This window comes from Quercus robur, chromosome 12, assembly GCF_932294415.1.
Source record: "Quercus robur chromosome 12, dhQueRobu3.1, whole genome shotgun sequence".
Taxonomy (NCBI): domain Eukaryota; kingdom Viridiplantae; phylum Streptophyta; class Magnoliopsida; order Fagales; family Fagaceae; genus Quercus; species Quercus robur.
The window spans coordinates 34,008,039-34,028,503 of record NC_065545.1 but is presented as its reverse complement, the minus strand read 5'-3'; the positions used below and the strand labels follow the sequence as shown (position 1 = coordinate 34,028,503).

The 20,465-nt window shown below is 37.8% G+C and overlaps 1 protein-coding gene across 1 annotated transcript; it reads right to left on the bottom strand.

Moving 5' to 3' along the window:
* Positions 1–532: 532 nt before the first annotated feature.
* On the bottom strand, positions 533–3,239 carry LOC126710318 (uncharacterized). Its single transcript, XM_050410721.1, has one exon. It carries the CDS (start codon positions 3,151–3,153, stop codon positions 658–660), a length of 2,496 nt encoding a protein of 831 aa, XP_050266678.1. The 5' UTR covers positions 3,154–3,239; the 3' UTR covers positions 533–657.
* Between the last annotated feature and the right edge of the window lie 17,226 nt (positions 3,240–20,465).

The window sequence follows — 20,465 nt, the reverse complement described above, 5'->3', positions numbered from 1 at the left end:
TATGCTTTGATTGGGAGTGACATCATAGATGTGATTTGGTTAAAATCTATTCACCTAATTATGAAAAAAAAGATTCCAATTAACTCGATTAGTAAAGTTTTCGATGGTTAAATAAGAGATCTGAGATTTAATCCTTGTCTACACCAAAAATTGACTGATATAAGAATTAACAGATATCAATCCCTACCACTGAAGCTACAAAGGCTACTGCTAGGCCTAGGCCCTCTCCCATCCTTTGAAAATCTTGTCTCTCCTAGCTACTTAATTATAAATTGTGAGTAATACTAGCAGAAGTTTATATAATTCTATTTTTTTTATGGAAAAAACATCAAAATATAATTCTATTTAGAGGTACTCTCAACGTGCTCCAGTACATAATTGCATTTTACTAAGAAATATGAGAAAGTCATATGAAATAATCGCTTCGATGGAACAAACAAACATGCAAGGAGTATTATATAAGAAGATATATTGTCATTTATTTAGTAAAAATCCCTTAATGAAGTACAGAATTCAGATAGGATATAGATTTGAAATTCAAACTAAATAGCAATATTCATATTCTCTCACTCAAAAGAAAAGAAGCAATCAACACACCACAATAGTATTTAATAATACAATAATGTGAGGCCAGTAGAGAACAACAACCAATCCCTCTCACAACTGCTTTTGTTCGATTTGATCAGGATTCATCATCCACACTCCATGCTGGTCGCAAGGGCAGAGTGTGATCCCAGGGCATTTGACTTTCTCCAAGTATTCCAATTTTGGAAAAGATTTCTGTAGTTCTCTCCAATTCATCTTCAATTCACGCAAGTACTTCAAACGTAAAGTCTTAACATTGGACCACTCGCTTTTGTCCAGAGTTGCGAGGTTTCCTCCTCTTATGTAGAGTTTTTCTAGGATTGGAAAAAAATCATGTGTCAGCCACGGCGCTGTAGACTTGGGGAAACACTGAAGATCCAGTTTCTCTAGTTGCATTGGAAGTTTTGGTTGATCATTCCTTTTTTCTAATTTCTGTTGATTTGGAGCTGGAATGATTCTTTTCCAGCAGCTTGCTTCTCTTCCATTCTGATCTTCTGATTCGGCTTCTTTTACTTGCTGATCATCTGCTGGTTTGGCTGGTCTTCCATTCTGATCTTCTGATTTGGCTTCGTTTCCTTGCTGATCATCTGCTGGTTTGGCTGGTCTTCCATTCTGATCTTCTGGTTTGGCTGGTTTTTCTTGCTCATTTGCTGGTTCGGATCCTTTTTTTTGCTGATCTGCTAGGGCTGCTCCCCATGCTATTGTTAGCTTTCGAAGTGCTTTGCTTGCAAGCTCTTGGAGAGCAAGTAGATCTTTATTTGTAGGGAATTCTTCACTACTTGCATTGATTGTTAGTTTCCTCAGCTTCTCCAATCTCTTCAAATCATCTAAAGTACCCGAGCTTCTAGTTTGCGGATTACTAATGACAAACCCCTTAAGAACTTGAAGTTCTAAGAGCTTCCCTAGCCCCTTGGGCATGCGAGCTAGCAGATAACAGTCAGAAAGATCCAAGTACCTGAGGTTAATGAGTTCGGCTATCTTCTTTGAAAGCAACTCCAGATTGTGACACTCCTTAAGATCCAAGATCACCAAATTGCTCTGCCTGCCTATGAAATCTGGAAGCTCAGTAATTCTTGAGATTCCTTGAAGGCTAAGAAACCTTAATTTTTTGTTACTCGTCAACCCTTTTAAGAATTCAATGCTCTCCACTTCAATGTGAGATTTAGCTGATCCTGGCCAGCTTCCCAGACAAACAACTTTGGCATTTTTCATCTTTGATAACCAGTCCACTGCGGTTGGCTCTTTCGTCTGTACCACATTTATATCTTTCATCTTTGTTAACCATGCCAATTCAAGATCAGGAAAAGGCTCATTAACATTAAATAATGTAACGGCGTTTTCCAAATCTTGTTCTGAAACCGTTCGCTTGTTTTCCTTTCCTGTAGAAGGTTTCCTCTCGTCCGGCTCCAAGACATTTTGCAAACACAACCTCTGAGAGCGTTGGAATGAGACATTTTCATCCACCAACGGATGCCCCTTAGAATCTAAACCAAGAGTCCAATCCCTCTGGGGAAGCACATTCCCCTTAATATCATAATCAAAAAACTTAGCTTCCTTGGAAAGCAGAATCACAGCAGAACGAACAAGAGGATCCATTCTATAGCTTTTAACATGCCCGGGCTGCTTTCGCTTTTTTATAGCAGGCTCGATTAAGCCTTTCTTTTGAAATTCTTCAAGAATTTCATCAACGATTTTCTCAGGATATTCTGCTTTAGCGACCAACAAGTCCTCTCCCACTCCCCAGTATACGAAGATCCTCCTCTTCACCACTGCATTTTCTGGGAAAACAGTAAAGCATGACAAAAAGAACTTCTTTTGATCATCAAGCCCGTTAAAAATGTCCTGAATTTCAATGTAAAATGAGCCTTTGCTGAAGCTTGCACTATTGTGTACGTTCACCAACTCATCGACTGCACTGCGGCCATTAGACTCGGTGCTCGACTGTAAATGAGCACTCCAACTTACTTTCTCGGACACTGTTTCTGGCGATGAAAGATGCTTCATTAGCTTCGTAATGTCCTTGTTGATTTCAGGAAGAATGACAGCTGGAGTTTTTGTACTAGAAGATGCATCCATTTTTTCACTATATTCACTGATATTCTTAACTGTATCTTGGAGCCTCACTACGTGATTTTTTATATCTTTAAAGCTTTCAGTGGTTGCAAACTTCTCAAGTTGATCTACGAATGCTTTAACTTGTTCGAGCTTTTTATTTAACTTACCGCATTGAGATTTCATCCTTTCCCAGTCTACAGCTTTTTCTCTACTTGTCGTTGATCCCTCTCCGTTCTGGTTCTGATTCTTGGCGGTCCCTTTGTTTGGAAGTAAATCCCAGATCCAAGAGCACTTGCTGTGCTCGTTGTTGGAGCTTTCATGTGTGTGTTGTTCAGCAGGTTTTTGACTGTTATCACCATTGTTCTTCTTGTGGTTGACCTCGTTGTTGCTGATGTTGCTAGTGGTGGTGTGGGGGTTGGTGCTAGTTTCTGTTATGGATTGTACAGGGGGCTTCGCTTGTGAATGGGTTGAGGTTTCTTCAGGAATTGTTTGTATTTCATTAGAGGAAGACATGATTGGATTGATGAAGATGAAACAGGCTGTTTTGGAAGGATATTATTTAGTATGAAAAAGTGTGTCCAAACAACTCTGTGTTTCAAGCACCAATCTCATGGACGTGAGTGACTAGAGGAGTAGCGCGCTTCTATCATATAAGATCGGTGTTTATTTTAAATTTTAACATTGTATTTTTATAAATTGAAAAGCTAACTTTAAATCGCGTTTTCAAATTATAAATCAAGTATGTGTAGCACACACCATGTAAACCAGTTTTTTTTTTTTTTTTTTTTCATCATATAATATATGTTATAAGAGTGGTCTTTAAAAAAAATATTCATGTCTGTCATGGACTCATGATAGCCAAAATACAAGAATACAAATCATTTATTCCACTTTTCATGTTCTACTTCATTTTCCACTAGTCTTGATATGTTATAGGATTGATTTTTTTTTTTTTTCATTTTGAACTTTGGTTATTTTATAAGACAAAACAAATGAATATATGATAAATTGTGATTGATGAAGTATAAAGTGGGATAAAAAATTTGTATTATAAATCTTACAAAAATTATGGTGTGTGGCTTGTAGGATAAGTTGGGCATATTTTGGTATGCAGGTTCTCATTGTATCATTAAAGAAAAAAATTATATTTTTATTTAAAAAAATCCTTTAATATTATTTTAAAGATTTATAGTTATTATTTATTTTGAAAACTTATTAATAAACATAAAATATAGCTTAAAATATATAAAATGTGCTTAAAATTTTATATTATTTAATTAATTAATCGTGATATGCCTACATGTTGTGTCTTAAGTTTTCAAGAAGGTGTGTTTGTATAAGTTATTACGAATAGTGTTTTGGGTTTAAAATGAGTGCTTATAAAAGAGTTATGAGAAGTTACTGTTGCAAAACAGAGTTTTGGATTTTAAAAATGTCTTTTTAGGCTCCCAAAATGCCCATTAATGTGTCACCACATCTTGTATATATCCGTGTCTATGCTTCATTAAATAATATTGGAATTTTGGTTCATATGATTTTTAAGGGAGACCGTAGGGCCAAATTGTAATTCGCAAGGACCACAACAGGCCCTAATTGTAATCCGAAGGACCACAACATGATGTGGCCATATGCTCCATGCATTGATTTATTTATGTTTTTTGAGAAATATCTAGTGCACATCACTTAACACACATATGTAGTATACACACTTCCCAAAAACAAATATAATTGTGATTCCAATTCATGATTTTTAAGTTCTAAATCACGATTTTCCCTACAAATTGTAGGACCCTACAAATTGCTAAAGTCATGATTTCCCTACAAATTGCTAAAGTTGTTATTGGCTGGGTTTTAGATTCCTATAACTGTAACTTACACCAAGTAGCTCTTATTTTAGATTGCAAGACCCTCATCAACCAGATTCCCCAGGTAAGGACGAGTCACTGCCCATTAAGAAGCAACTAAATGCGTGGATGCTCTTGCAATGAGAGAATCGGAGCTAGATCAAGACTTTATTATCCTTGATAGTCCACCTATGGACAATTCTTTGTTATTGTATTATGATAATTTGAGTATGTAATATGAGAGGCTTGCCCTTAGACCTCTTTTGCTATTGTTTAGTGTTAACTGATCTCCGCTTTCTACCTAAAAAAAAAAAAAAATCATGATTTTCCTTATTTTTGGGAAGTATGTGTACTATGTGTGCAAGTGTCTCTAATTAATAAATACTCTTTTTTTTTTTCTTTGAGTAATGATTATTACACATTGTACTACGTAGAATGAAATGAAATCGTTTTTTACCATTACAAATTTACAATGCATGACTTATCAAATAAGAAAGAAAAAAGAATATACAATAGTGTTTAATAAAATGTGTGCAACAGGAATACTGTTTTCTTTTCTTTCTTTCTTTCTCTCTCTCTTTTTTTTTTTTTTTTGGGGTGGGGGGCGGGATAAGTCATGCATTGCAAAGGAATTGTATCGTCGACTATACTTCCTACAGTTTTATATTATTCTGGCTTGTTATCTTGAATTTATTGCTTTCTACTAGATATAAGCCATCGTCTATACTTTTCTTCAATTTGCAAGCAAACAAGTCTTTCTTTTGCAAAGGTTCGCTGTCTGGTAATGTATTCTGACCTATAGCCGCGTTTTAAAAACGTGGCCATAGAACCCTTTTTTTTTGTAGTGACTTGGCATTTGGAGTTCTTGCATGGTTTTAAATTCTCGATTAAATACTAGACATGAGCTAATGATCTGCATTACTTCTTCTATTGTAATAAGACGAGAGCACTCTCTAAGCGTGAAGGTGAATTATCTACTGGTAGAGTATTCGTTACATGGTGTTTCGAGTTCTTTCCTCGCTTTATTTTCTTGATTTATGACTTTCCATATGTAAGTGATGTCTCGCTTTTACTTTTTCTTAAACTTACGAGGCAAGTCTCTTTGTGCTTACTTGCAAACTATTCTTTACTTGGCAAATCGAGTTTCCTGGCTTTATCTTAGTTGATTACTTTCCTATATGAAAGCTAAATTTCACTTTAAAACTCTTGCAAGGTATCTCTCTTTTGTGCAAGGGAAAGATGTTTGTCCGTATTCTTTACTTGGCAGTTTGGTTTGGAATTATGCATTCAGCTAAAAGCCTAAACATTAATTTTTTTTTTTTTAAATGACAAATGAAACTATATTTCTATGTTTTCTTTTCAGTTGGAGTTCTCAATTATATATGTAGATTTCGAATATTTCCTATTTATTATTATACTTTACTTTTAAAAATATTAGTGTGTAAACTTGTGTATATGCATGGGTATAATTAAAAACAATCATAATTACACAGTACAAATTATACATTTTTTTGAAAAGAGATTCAAATTATATATGATATTAGCTTATATTTTTTTTATACCATACATTTCTAAAATATGTAATGGTTTTTCATTATTTATATATATAAATATATATATATATATATATATTTATAATTTATAATTTAATTGGTTTTAGACTCTTCGGTTTTTGCACTCAATAATTCATTTGCCACAAAAATTTAAAAATTAGATGGACACATGGTGCAAACTTGGATTCCAATTGAAATCCAATTTAGAATCTAATTAGATTTGGACTTCAATTTTTACACTCAATAATTCACTTGGTACAAAAATTAAAATTAGATAGAATACATGACACAAAATTGAGAATCCAATTGAAATCTAATTGAATTTTCTCTGATCTTTGGCTTTATATATAAATAAATAAATATATATATATATATATATATATTCATATTGTATGGACTGAAATTGGATTGGACCCAATATAGAATTGGGTTTTAGCCCAAGAAGCCCAAACAATAAATTTTTAGAGCGTGGATGAAAGAACTAGATCTACTCCAAAAGAAAAACGATAAAATTTGCTAATTTAAGGCTATTAAACAAAAATAAGATGAGAAAGTCTGTCCTCGGAGAGGCCTGAGAAGATTATATTATATTGTCTTGTTGATCAACAGAGTTACAAGAATTCACAGTCTTATCGTAAAAATTGTGTGATTTCTTCTCCCCTCCTTTTTTAGTACATCTTCCCATGCTATATACTACAATCTTTATATCATCCCTACTATACACGTGTAGGTTAGATTCTGGGAACTCCTTCCTGTCCCATCTAACACCTTCCAGAACAATCAACTAGTAACTGTAAGGCTGCTTGACCACTGTTCAGGCATCACCTCCACATTAATGCGGCCAAAGAATTAGTTAGGAGGCATTTAATGCAGAGGTAGCAGCTTTTTGAAGATATTTGTTGCCCTTCTCCTTTCTTACCCCTTGTCCAACGTCCAACTCTTAGTTGTGATGTAACTTCAAAGAAAGTCTGTGATGATACGGTACACTTATTGACCTCAGACCCTTGTTGCCGAGATGGCTTTTCTCCTCGGACATTCGTTGGGCTTATCTCATATTATCTCTACTTTTCTCTTTATTCCGTTTTTCCTTATAATTTTATCTGGACATCCTCGGATTAGCTAATGTCATTGGATTGGGTCATAGGCCCAGTTAGTATAGCCTTAACAATATCTCCTGATTAATCGGCCCCCATAATAGCCCCTCAAAATCTTGCTTTTCTACTCCTCAGGAGGAAATGATGATTTTGACGTCCTCAGCCCATCTTGTTTATGGTCCTATTCTGTATTCCTAACCTCCTACTTGTCTTTTTACCTACTTAAGGCACGCTCCTGACACTTCTCTGTCCAGAGCACGCCATCATTAAATTTTGGTGACACCCTTGTCCCCCACGTTCAACGGTAAGATGAAAATCTAACAGTGGGGCATTTTTCTCGTTTTACAAGCGGGAACTTTCCCGATTGTAACTTCTGTGCCACTATAAATAGTTTTTCAAATCAATTCTTTTTCTTACTTTCAACGACCACACAGTCCTAGAACTCATACACTAAACCTGTCTCTCTCTTTCATCTCCCTGTGTGTCTACAAATACTAGAAATTTGTTCGAGGACCCTTTTTCAAACCTGTAAGTCTTCTTAAACCCTTTTAGCTTTCATTTTAAACTTGTTAATTTTTCTTTGAAACCTCTTAGAAAAATGGGTAAGTTCAAACGTTTGGTTGAGTCCAAGGAGGGTATGGAAAGTTTTAGGGCTAAGTATAGGATCCCACCAATAGTAGGCATGAGGTACGCTGCCCAGGGGGAGTGGGTCGGTGCTAGGAAAACAGGAGAGGTGGTCATTCCCATGATTCCCTTCATTGAGGGAGGGATGACCATTCCCATGTGTACCATTACTAGGAATTACCTTAGGTTTTTTAGATTATCTCCCACACAATGTGCCCTAAATATGTTTAGGGTCTTAGGGAGAATAGAAGCTTTAAACAAGAGAATGAACCTAAACCTGACCCACCACGATGTGAATTAAGTATACAGTCTGCACCATCTGAAGGGGCAGGGATATTACCTCAAGTCGAGGCATCCCGAAGTAAGGCTAATCCAGTGCCTCCCCACTTCAAACAAAAATTTAAAGGAGGATTTCCTAATCTTATCTGGGAATGGCACGATGGCTTACCCTGTCCGACTAAGGAGGGAGAACCAGGTGGGGGTATAGCTATAGATTTATGAATTTTGGTTTGCATTTCTCTTTTGTTTCCCAACATCCTTGTCTTTGACGAAACTTTATTCTAATTCAATGATTTTGAAGATAAGCGTGCTACTAAACCCAAGCTTAGTTTAGTCAACAAAGAGGGTTTTGATAGGATTCTGCAGGCCGAGGTGTACGTGAACGAAGCTGATGGTCAACTCCAAGCAGCCCACCTAATTCTTGGGTACACACCTCTCTCGCTCGCATTCCAAGCCCTTAAGTACGTAATCAAAGCTCGTTATCCTCGGCTCCACCGTATCAGTGTTGCCTATCAAGGGTTCATTATTCCAGAGGGTACTCCCCATACTCAACCACTCTTTGTGGCCACTCCTTCAATAGGAGCATCCTCATCCTAGCTCGTTCTTGAGGAAGAGGAAGAGAGAAAAGAAGAAGAAGAAAAAAGCCTAGAGGAGGTTGTAGATTTGTTAGACTCCTCAGACGAATTTGAGGTATTCAACCAGACTCCACCCCCTGAGGACATATTAGACGAAATGGGTGTCTAGAGGAAACCCCAGAGGAGTTTGATGGAGTTAATAGAAAATCAACCCTGAAAAGGTGCATCGAGGAAGTCCACATAGTACCAGATTCCCCCTCCTCTTCCCAAATCTCCTCCTCCTACTCCTCAACCACCTCAGCCTATCAGACCTGAACCCACTGATCCAAAGAGGAAAAGGGAGTAGAAAGGGAAAGATGTGGTTGAGACTGGAAGATCTCGTCCAACCCGTGAAGACGAGGCTCAGCGAGATGCGAAGCAGCAAAAGGTCAGCCACGTGTCACAACGAGGCATGGAGAGAGCGGACACTCAGCCTCCAGATTCACAAGCTTGGCTCCCAGCACCCATGCTCAATGCTGAGTCTTTGAGAGATGATGCATCACTTAGGGACTTCAACGGGGGCATTGGGTGCCATGTTGCTTCGGCCGTAAATGAGGCCTTGTTACTCCCAAAAGATATGTCTGAGTTGCGGAATATCAGGAAGAATGAGATCTTCCTCAATTGTAAAAGATATCTGGGCATGGTATGATGTTAACCCACCCCCCCCCCCCCCCCCCGCCTTTTTTTTTTTGTTATGGTATTAACCCTTTTCTTTTAGGCTATCCAAGCCACTTTCAAGCTTGAGGAAATAACCAATTCATGCTACCAAAAACTGGAAGACGAAAGAAAAAGACGGACATGAGCAATGCAAACACTCACCATTGTTGAAAATAACAATGCTAAACTGAAGAAAAAGCTGGCCGATGAGGAGCATGCCCGTCAGAGTGCTGACTCGGCCTTGGAGGGCGTGCAAAGGCAAGCCAAGGACTAGAGGAAGCACCTGCGTGAGACCACTAATCAATTGACTGCTTCTAGGGAACAGATGGAAGCGCTCAAGAAACAACTGGAAGAAGCCCACAAGCTTGAGGATCAGGCTGAAAAATCCAAGGCTAAGGCTGAGAAGGCAAAGATTGAGGCCGAGAAGGCTAGGGACGAGGCTGAGCAAAAGGGTTATGACCTTGGAGTAGCTGAGACCGAGGAAACCCTTAAGGCAAAGGTCCCAGCTATGTGTCGTATCTACTGTGCCCAAACTTAGGATGAAACCCTTAACTGAGCTAGGGTTAAGGCTTCTTCTGAGCTGAGGAAATCTGAAAATATATTCTACCCCCCTGCCATACGAGCCTCGAACCTCCTTTCTACTCAAGGTGAAATGGCTTCTACAGTTGCTAATCCGATTAAAGAAGCATAGCCTCAAGATCCTCCTCTTCCCAGTCAGCAGGTGCCAATAAAAGAATCTGGAGCTTCCCAAGAAGTACCCTTGGATAAAGCTGCAATGGTTCCAAAAGTAGGAGCAGCTTCCTAGGGCTTTCAGCAGGACTTGGCTTCAACTACCATGCCCGCTGAGGGAGCCTCCAAAGATAAGGAAGGAATGATTACTACAGAAGTAGATAACCCAGCTAACAAGACCTCCAAGCTTCAAATTAAATTGAAAAAATGAACCTTCCTTTGTAATATAATTATGATTTTTGTAAGGGATTTTTTTTTCTTAGACATGTTTTAATGAAATATGCATTTTTACCCTCTCAAATTCATTTGAGTTGTTATTTATTTCATTTTTATTTTATCTGTTCTGTTATTTTGGTTTTATGTAGTTTTCATCTTGACTGTCCTTTGTTTACACAAGAGAAAAACAAAGTTTACACATACTTTTAATTAGTAGTTAAAATGGACGATAACGATTGAATCCATAACACTACCTAGACATATTTTGATTATATATCTATTCTAACAAGTTTAACCTGAAGAAAATATCCTAATGTTTGATTAAACAAAGTTAAGTCCAAGGCACCTCAGAATGCTTTAAGTGATGCTCATAGGCTTATTGAGGTTTACATCTTTATTAGGTGATCACAAACCTTGTGATCCGAGAATGGGAATTAAGGGTTTACTCCCTTTAAATGCTCAAGTTCATGTTGAACTAGCATTTTAATAGTACCAGGGTGTATTAATTTCTATTGAGTCTATTTAATGCTTCAATAGATGTCAAAGGTCATTAATTTCTACTAAGTTTATGGTCCGAGGAACCTAACATAACTTAGTTTCTGTTTAATACTTCAACAGATGTCATAGGGTATTAATTTCCACTAAGTTTGTGATCCGAGGAACCTGACATAACTTAGTTTCTGTTTAATACTTCAACAGATGTCATAGGGTATTAATTTCCACTAAGTTTGTGATCCAAGGAACCTGACATAACTTAGTTTCTGTTTAATACTTCAATAGATGTCATAGGGTATTAATTTCCACTAAGTTTGTGGTCCAAAGAACCTGACATAACTTAGTTTCTATTTAATACTTCAATAGATGTCATAAGGTATTAATTTCCACTAATTTTGTGGTCCGAGGAACCTGACATAACTTAGTTTCTGTTTAATACTTCAATAGATAAGGAAACACATGATATATAATCGAAATAAATTAAAGGGAAACTTATAGGACTTTTTTATTAAGAATAATACCTCTTTAGATTGTTTACATTCCAAAGGTGGAGTACACTTTTTTCATCTAGATCCTCCAAATAGTATGCACCTATTCCTGCCATTGAAGTGATCCAATATGGTCCTTCCCAATTAGGCCCCAATTTTTCCCAAGCTGGATTCTTGGTGGTTCCCAAAACTTTCCTCAGCACCAGATCTCCTATGGCCAACGGCCTCAACTTTACATTGGTATCATAACCTTGCTTGAGCTTATGCTGGTAGTAAGTCAGTTGGACCATTGCACTCTCCCTTCGCTCTTCGATCAAGTCCAGACTTTTTTCCAACAACCCATCATTACCGTCCGGGGTAAACACATTAGTTCTTAACGTTGGGAAACCTGTTTCCAGAGGGATTACGGCCTCGGCCCCATATGTCATTGAAAAAAAGGTTTCTCCTGTTGACCGTCGAGGCGTTGTTCGATACGTCCAAAGGACATGTGGTAATTCCTCCACCCATTTTCCCTTTGCCTCGTCCAACCTCTTTTTAAGTCCATTCACTATAACCTTGTTGACAACTTTAACTTGCCTATTTCCTTGAGGATAGGCCAGAGTGGAATATCTATTCTTTATCCCCCGATCAGAACAATATTGCCTGAAGGCTTTGTTATCAAACTGAAAGTCATTATTCGAGATAAGGGTATGAGAAACCCCAAATCGAGTAACGATATTCTTCCAGATAAATCTTTTGACATCTATATCTCTAATATTAGCCAAAGGTTCAGCTTCGATCCAATTAGTAAAATAATCCATGCCAACCAGTAGATACTTTTTGTTTCCTAATAATTTAGGGAAAAGACCTACAATATCTAAACCCCATTGAGCCAAAGGCCAAGGGCTAGAAAGAGGATTTAGAACTCCTCCAGGCTGGTGGATGTTTGGAGCGAATATCTGATACTAGTCACATTTTCTAACATATTCTTGTGCTTCTTTCTATATGTCTGGCCATCAGTATCCTTGAGTAATGGCCCGGTGAGATAGGGATCTTCCCCTTGTGTGACTTCCACAAATTCCTTCATGTAGTTCCTCTAGGATTGACTCTGATATCTCGGGATGTACACAAAGCAAATATGGCCCAGAAAAAGAACGTTTATACAACTTTTTGTCCTCAGACAACCAAAACCAAGGAGCTTTCCTTTGTATTTTCTCAGCTTCTGGTTTCTCCTCAGGAAATATATCCCTTTCAAGGAATAGCAGTATAGGGTACATCCAGCTTGGCCCTAAATTGATTTGATGGATTTGGAGCAAATCTTTCCTCGTTGGAGTAGGGATGCATAAATCCTCGACAATTATCACTCGAGGCAAATTCCATGCCGAGGAAGTGGCAAGGGTAGCCAAGGAATCTAAATGGGTATTTTCACCTCTAGGGATATGTGATAAGTCAAAGGATTCAAATTTTGTTTGTATATGCCTAACTTGACCCAAATATTCTTGCATTCTTGTATCTCGGGCTTCCAGTTCCCCTTTTACCTGGCCTACGATTAGTCTTGAATCTGAGAACATTTCCACTGCCTTTCCACCCATTTTCTAGACCATCGCCATTCCCATCAGCAAAGTTTCATATTCTGCTTCGTTGTTTGTAGCCAAGAATCCCAACCTCAAGGACTTTTCAATGGTGATCTTTTCAGGGAATACCAGAACTAGCCCCACTCCTTCTCCCCGCTGGTTTGCTGCTCCATCCACATATACTTTCTAGGATGAGGAGTCCTGTGTGGAGATTAGGCCAACCGATTTTTCATCCATGCTATGTTGCTTCACCTCTGTTTCTTCTAGAAGTTTAGCAAACTCGGCTACTAGATCGATGAGGACCTGGCCTTTCACGAAGGTACAAGGCATATATTTGATGTCGAAAGCCCTAGAATCATGCTCCATATAGCAATCCTCCCAGTATAATCTATGCTCCGAAGTATGGACTTAAGCGGTAATTGAGTTAGAACCACCACAGTGTGCGCCTGGAAATAATGGGAGAGTTTTCGTGTAGCATGCACTATTGTCAAGATGGCATTTTCCAGTGATAAATACCAAACCTCGGTTTCATGAAGTGACTTACTTATGTAATAGACTGGTCTTTGGATGCCACTGTCTTCTCGTATCAAAACAAAACTTACCGCATGAGATGCCACTGCTAGGTAGGCAAACAGGATCTCGTCCACTTCAGGACTGGACATGATGGATGGCCGAGATAGGTACTCTTTCAGCTGCTGAAATGCTATAGCACATTCCTCGGTCCATTCAAATCCTTTCCATTTATGCAGTAAAAGGAAAAAGGGTCTGCACCTATCAGCTAACCTAAAGATAAATCGGTTCAAAGCAGTAGTCATCCCTGTTAATTTCTAAACCTCCTTGGGGTTCTGGGGTGCTTGCAAGCTATTAATGGCCTTAATCTGATCTAGGTTCACCTCAATTCCCCTGTGAGTTACCATGTAGCCTAAGAACTTTTTGGAGCCTACACCAAATGAACACTTTGAAGCATTCAGACGTAGCTTGTGCTTTCTCAGAATTCCAAAAATGTTTGTAAGATCTCCCATATGATCAGATACCACTTTACTCTTTACAACTATATCATCGATATAGACTTCAATGTTCCTGCTGAATTATGGTTCGAACATTTTAGTCATCATCCGTTGATAAGTAGACCTGGCATTTTTCAAATCAAAGGGCATCACTTTGTAGTGATAGTTTCCAATGGGAGTGACAAAAGCTGTCTTCTCTTAATCGTCCAATGCTAACGGTATTTGGTGATATCCTTGGAGGGCATCCAAAAGACTCATCCAAGAATGACCGATCGTTACATCCACCAACTGGTCTATCCAAGGCATGGGGAAAGGCTCCTTAGGACAGGTCTTATTGAGGTCCGTGAAGTCCACGCACACACGCCATTTCCCAATCTTCTTTTTCACCACCACCGTGTTGGCTACCCATTGCGGATAAAAAACTTTCTTGATAGCCCCTACCTACTTAAGCTTGGTTACTTCATTTCTGACAGCCTCGGCATGCTCTTTTGACGGACGCCTAGGTGGCTGCCTCTTCGGGGTGATGGAAGGGTTAACATTTAGATGATGACAGATGAAACTTGGGCCTATACCCGGGGCTTCATACGTGCTCCATGCGAACATATCAACATTTTCTCTGAGGAACTCAACCAATTGCTCCCTCTCCTGTAAAGGCAGTTTAGCTCCAACTTGAAAGAACTTCTCTGGATCATCGCCAAAGATTACCCTCTCTAGATCTTCACATTTCGCCTCGTCGGTTGGTCCATTGAAGGGCAACGCTGGGGCTTCTGATTGCTATAAATCATTATCAGTGGTGGCTGAGGTCTCCGCCTCAGGCCGATGTTGGATAGTTGCTACCAGGCATTGTCGGGCTGTAGTCTGATTTCCTACTATCTCCAAAACCTAGCCTCTGGATGGGTACTTCATCTTCTGGTAAAGAGTAGAGGAGACGGCCCCCAGGGTATGAAGCCAGGGTCTACCCATAATGGTCGTGTAAGAAGAGAAAACATCTACGACAATGAAGTCCACTTCCACCACATCCGTGCCGGTCTACACAGGTAATCTAATCTGACCTTTTGGGACAACCATTTTACCTTCAAAACTCACCAGAGGAGAACTGTAAGTTGTTAAGTTTTCAGGTTTCAAATTTAGCCCCCTATACAAGTCAGGGTACATTATGTCAGCACCACTGCCTTGGTCAATCATCACCCTTTTCACATCATACCCACCAATTCTCAGCGTAACCACTAAAGCATCATCATGGGGCTATATGGTTCCAACTTTATTCTCATCTGAAAAATCTAACACTAACGAGATGCTCATCTTGGCTCTCTTAAGCATTGAACTAGACTCCTCGGCTGGATAACGGGATACCGACATTACCTTGGAAGGACAAGATCTGGTCCTCCTCGAGGCAACAAAAATAACGTTTATTGTGCCAAGGGAAAGTCTTGAAGAAGCATCTCCTTGAAGCTCCGAGCTCGTTTGGCTTCCCTGACCACTGGAATAATGCAAGAGTTGTTTCAACTTCCCTTCTTAGACTAATTGGTGTAGATGGTCCCACAAGTTTCTGCAATTCTCAGTGATATGTCCATGATCTTGATGATAGTGGTTGTAAAGGTTCTGGTTGCATCTCATAGGATCTCTTGCCATCTTGTTTGGCCATTTGAAGAACGGCTCATTCTTGATCTTCTCTAGTACCTCTTGCACGGGCTCTCAAAACACAACGTTAACCACCTGGGTGTTGACGAATCCTGACTGCCCAACAAAGTCCTTCTGAGGTCGGTTATTATTGTACTGGTCCGACCTGAAATCCCTCCTCTCTAGAGGGATCACCTTAGCCTTTCATTTCCCCTACAGTTGGTCTTCTTCTACTCTTCTGTACTTGTCAATCCGATTCATCAGTTGGTGTACACTGGTAACAGGTTTACCAGTTAGAGATTTCCTCAAATCATGCTCGACTGGAAGACCAGCCTTAAAAGTGCTAATGGCCACATCATCGCAATCTCCTTTTGTTTCGTTAAACATCTCCTAGTATCAATCTAAATAAGCCTTCAGAGTCTCACCCTCTCGCATGGACATAGATAATAAGAATCCCAAAGGCTTAGAAACCCTGCTACAAGTAATAAAGAAAGCACCAAAAGCCCAAGTGAGTTTCTTAAAGGAGTCAATAGAGTTCGCCTTTAGACCGTTGATCTACCTTTTCGCCACTGGACCCAAGTTAGATGGAAAGACCTTACATGTCAAGGCCTCATCTTTGGAGTGAACGGCCATCCTTTGACTGAAATGGCTGACATGTTCTACCAGGTCTGTTCGACTATTATAAATGGTGAACGTGGGTTGATGAAATCGCCAAGGAAGGCTCGCATCTTCTATGTTTCGTGTGAAGGGTGACTTAGAAACTTGACTCAGTGCCTTGTTCATTGCATCATTCCCCAAGCCTTTGCAAGGCGGGCTTTTGTATCTATGTCTATGGTGGTGCTCCTCTTTATAGGAAAAGGTCTCGCTCGGCGGAGTTCTGAATCTCTGCCTAGAACTAGCACCATCTGTCTCTTTAGAGGATAGTTCGGAGCTGGGCGATGAACGTCTTCGCCGAGCATGACGCAATTCCCTCCTCAACTCGTCAATTTGATGTTGCATGTCTCTGTCATTCTTTGCATGGAAAACATGGCTCTTCCCTCGAGATTGACTTTTATTGGTATGAGTTGTGTGCACACTTCCCTCACGGCCTCCTCTCTGTTCAAGGCTCCTACGCAGATTGCTATGCTAAGAACCTCTTGATTCTGCTTGATGTAGATTAACATCTACTTGGTGTGGTCCTGCTGCTGCTTGGTGCGGACCTGCCTCCTCCATCGTGAACGTTGCAACCGAATTTCCTTTAGAATAGATCAAGCTCTTTCCACAGACGGTGCCAATTGGACTGGACCCAATATAGAATTGGGTTTTAGACCAAGAAGCCCAAACAATAAATTTTTAAAACATGGATGAAAGAACTAGATCTACTCCAGAAGAAAAACGATAAAATTTGCTAATTTAAGGCTATTAAACACAAGTAAGATGAGAAAGTCTGTCCTCGAAGTGGCCTGATGAGATTATACTGTATTGTCTTGTTGATCGACAAAGTTACAAGAGTTCACAGTCTTATCGTAAAAATTGTGTGATTTCTTCTCCCCCCCTCCCCTTTTTTAGTACATCTTCCCATGCTATATACTACAATCTTTGTATCATCCCTACCATATACATGTAGATTAGATTCTGGGAACTCTTTCCTGTCCTATCCAACACCTCCCAGAACCATCAATTAATAGCTGTAAGGCTGCTTGACCACTGTTCAAACATCACCTCCACATTAATGCGGCCAGAGAGTTAGTTAGGAGGCATTTAATGCGGAGGTAGCAGCTTTTTGAAGATATTTGTTGCCCTTCTCCTTTCTTACCCCTTGTCCAACGTCCAACTCTTAGTTGTGATGTAACTTTGAAGAAAGTCTGTGATAATACGGCACTCTTACTGACCTCGGACCCTTGTTGCCGAGATGGCTTTTCTCCTCGGACATTCATTGGGCTTATCTCATATTATCTCTACTTTTCTCTTTATTATGTTTCCCCTTATAATCTTATCTAGATATCCTCGAATTAGCTAATGTCTTCAGATTGGGCCATAGGCCCAGTTAGTACAGCCTTAACAGTACCTCCTGATTAATCGGCCCACACACACACACACATATATATATATATATATATATATTTGCACACCTTGACTTAAATCTTGCACACCTTGATTACAAATCGGCCAAACTTAAAACTAAACAATAACACATATCAGCCCATCCCAAAACAAAAAAATAACACATATCACAAATCTCTCTCTCTCTCTCTCAATATCACTAGTTCAGAGTAAGGAGTGAGTGTTTATGAGCTGTGAGTGTCTCTCCTTATTGTAAATTATTATTATTATTATTATGATGTTATTTGTGTGAATGATTGCATGTATAATATAAAAATAATATAACTTTATATAATTTAATAATTAGGAAATACAAAAGGTTTGTTACAAGTGTGGTTAAGGTTATTATTTAATAATAACTTTTTGTTATAAAGTTAGTGATTCAAGAAAAAAAATAGTAAAGTTAGTGATTGTTCAAATATTTGATTGGTTAAGTTAACACTTGATGTATTATTTATGTATGGATTAATGTGGCTACGTGGGTCAATAATTGATACAATACCAATGTATTGAGTTTTGTCATTTAATTTAAAATATTTTTTTATAAAAATACTAACAAATAGATAATGAAAATCACATAAAAATAAAAATGTTATACAAACTTAACAAAATAAAATGATCACATCTACATATATTAACAATAAATAATGAAAATTGGTAATGAACTATCATCTAATGACTCAAAAATATGAAAACTTATAGAAAGAGATTATAAAACTTCATGTATTTGCATTTTTATTTTTTTTTGTTGATAACTCAATACATTCAAATTATTTTTTTATTAAATTTTATTTAATTTAAATTTCTTAAAGAATTTCAAAGTTACATTATACAGTTTAATCTACTGTTTTTTATTACAATCAAACTCGGTGCGGAATCCCATGCAAGCAAAGCATAACAAATTATTAAACTACATCGGTCAACTAAAAAAAAGGGCAACAAATTAAGAATTTGTACTTATTAAAACTACCATGAAAACAAAGTATAACTACAAAATTTATTGTAATATAATACTACAATTTTACTCAATAAAATAAATTTTATTACATATTTTGAAAGTCCAATCATTGAATTGCATGTTCTACATGCTCTTATTACACATGCCAAATTTTGTGTCAATTGGATATTATTTTTTATATAATCTATAAGCTTATATATTACGCATAATTTTAAAGTACAAAAATTTGCAATTTAAATATTTTATTGATGACATAGCTATTAATCTTTAATTTTAAAAAATGCAGCTATAGGTCTTAGCCTATAGCCACGTTTACAAAAACATGGCTATAGACTTATTGGACCTATAGTCGCACAATATAGGCTATGCGTAAAAGCGCGTCTATACAAAACAAAGCTGTAGGCTACAGTTGCATTTTTAGGGTCTATAGCCGCATTTTTTAAACGTGGCTAAAGCCCTCATTTTTTATAGAGTTTTTTTAGAAATTTTGCAAGTATGGAAGATATAAGAAGAAGATGTAATTCAATGGTAGATTTCTCAAAATTCACTTCCAATAAAAAGATATTAAGTAAGTTCGTAACCTTAGATTACAACCAATTTTATAGCTAAACTTTGTCCTTATAAGTTGCGTGTCACTTTGCGAAGATATTTTGTATGCACTTTCTTTGAGTTACACGGGACACTAGAATACATACAAACCTTTCACTATTCTTCAATTTGCAAGCAATCAATTCTGTTTGTGCTAGTTTTTTTTAGAGTATTCTTCGATAATTTTTGTTAAAAGGCTATAGGTTAAAGGTGCATTTATTATTCTCTTAAAATATGTTTTATGGATTTTTATATCGAAAAAATATATATCTATGTACAAATATCATGAAAAACATAAATAATTACAAAAAAAAAAAATTTCATGTGCAAACTAATGAACTACTAAAATAAAAATTAAAAAAACCTATGCGTTAATATATGCACCTCATAATTAAATATTAATCAATAAACTAGGACACCGATTAACTTGATCATCATTTAAATTTGCAAGACAGGCTCTTCAAGCAAAGTCAGCATATGTACTTTTTCTTTAATTTGCAAGACAATGCCTCTTTGTGTAAAGATGAGCTTTCTGTTGGTAGAGTATGCCTTAATTAGCATTTCGGAGTTCTTTTCTCGCTATATCTTCTTAATTGATGACTACTTTTAGCATTTCGGAGTTCTTTCCTCGCTTTATCTTCTTAATTGATGACTAATTTCACCTATTTGGTTTGTCTTGCTTTTACTTTTTCTTCAATCTGCAAGGCGAGGCTCTTTGTGCTGATGTAAAACTATTCTTTACTTGGCAAATGGATTTTTTCTCATGGCCTCATCTTAGTTGATTACTTTACTATACGAAATCTTAACTTTAAAAGCTCGAATTTGTGTGAATACACAAAAGCTTGTTTAGACCCCCAATTAAAAGTTATGGCTTGGTTGCTCTTACTCTAACTTAAACTAAGTGCGGAATAAGAGTAAACGCGAGCGAACAAACAATAAAACTGCTCTAAGCCATATTCAACAAATATCAACAATAAAATGAAAGCTAAAAGAGTAGGGAAGAAGGATACAAACACAAGATAATAGCGAGACGTATTACCAAAAAGGAAACCGAAAAACTCGACGAAAAACCTTTCTGCCGCCCTCCAAGTAGTAAATTGAACCACTAGAGAATAAGGTGGAATACACGAATAACAAAAGACCCTCCAAGCCTAGTCACCCTATATACTTGAGCCCTCCAAGCTCCTGCTACCAACTGACTTGAAGAAGCCTTGTCCTCTCTAGCTTTCCCGAATCACGCAATTCAGCCCGATTGCATCCGCCAATGATTGGCTTCTTCCAATGCTTCCCAACAGCACCAAAACCTTTACTTTACACTTAAATTAGGTGTGGTAAGTTTTTGGGTTATCAACCTCTCAATGATTTGGATATGAAGAAGTAGGAGTAAAGGAAAACTACAAGGAAATGTGTAGAAGATTGTGGGT

Excerpts from the sequence above, each read along its gene's own strand:
- LOC126710318 (XM_050410721.1), bottom strand. The coding sequence starts at position 3,153 with ATGTCTTCCTCTAATGAAATACAAACAATTCCTGAAGAAACCTCAACC.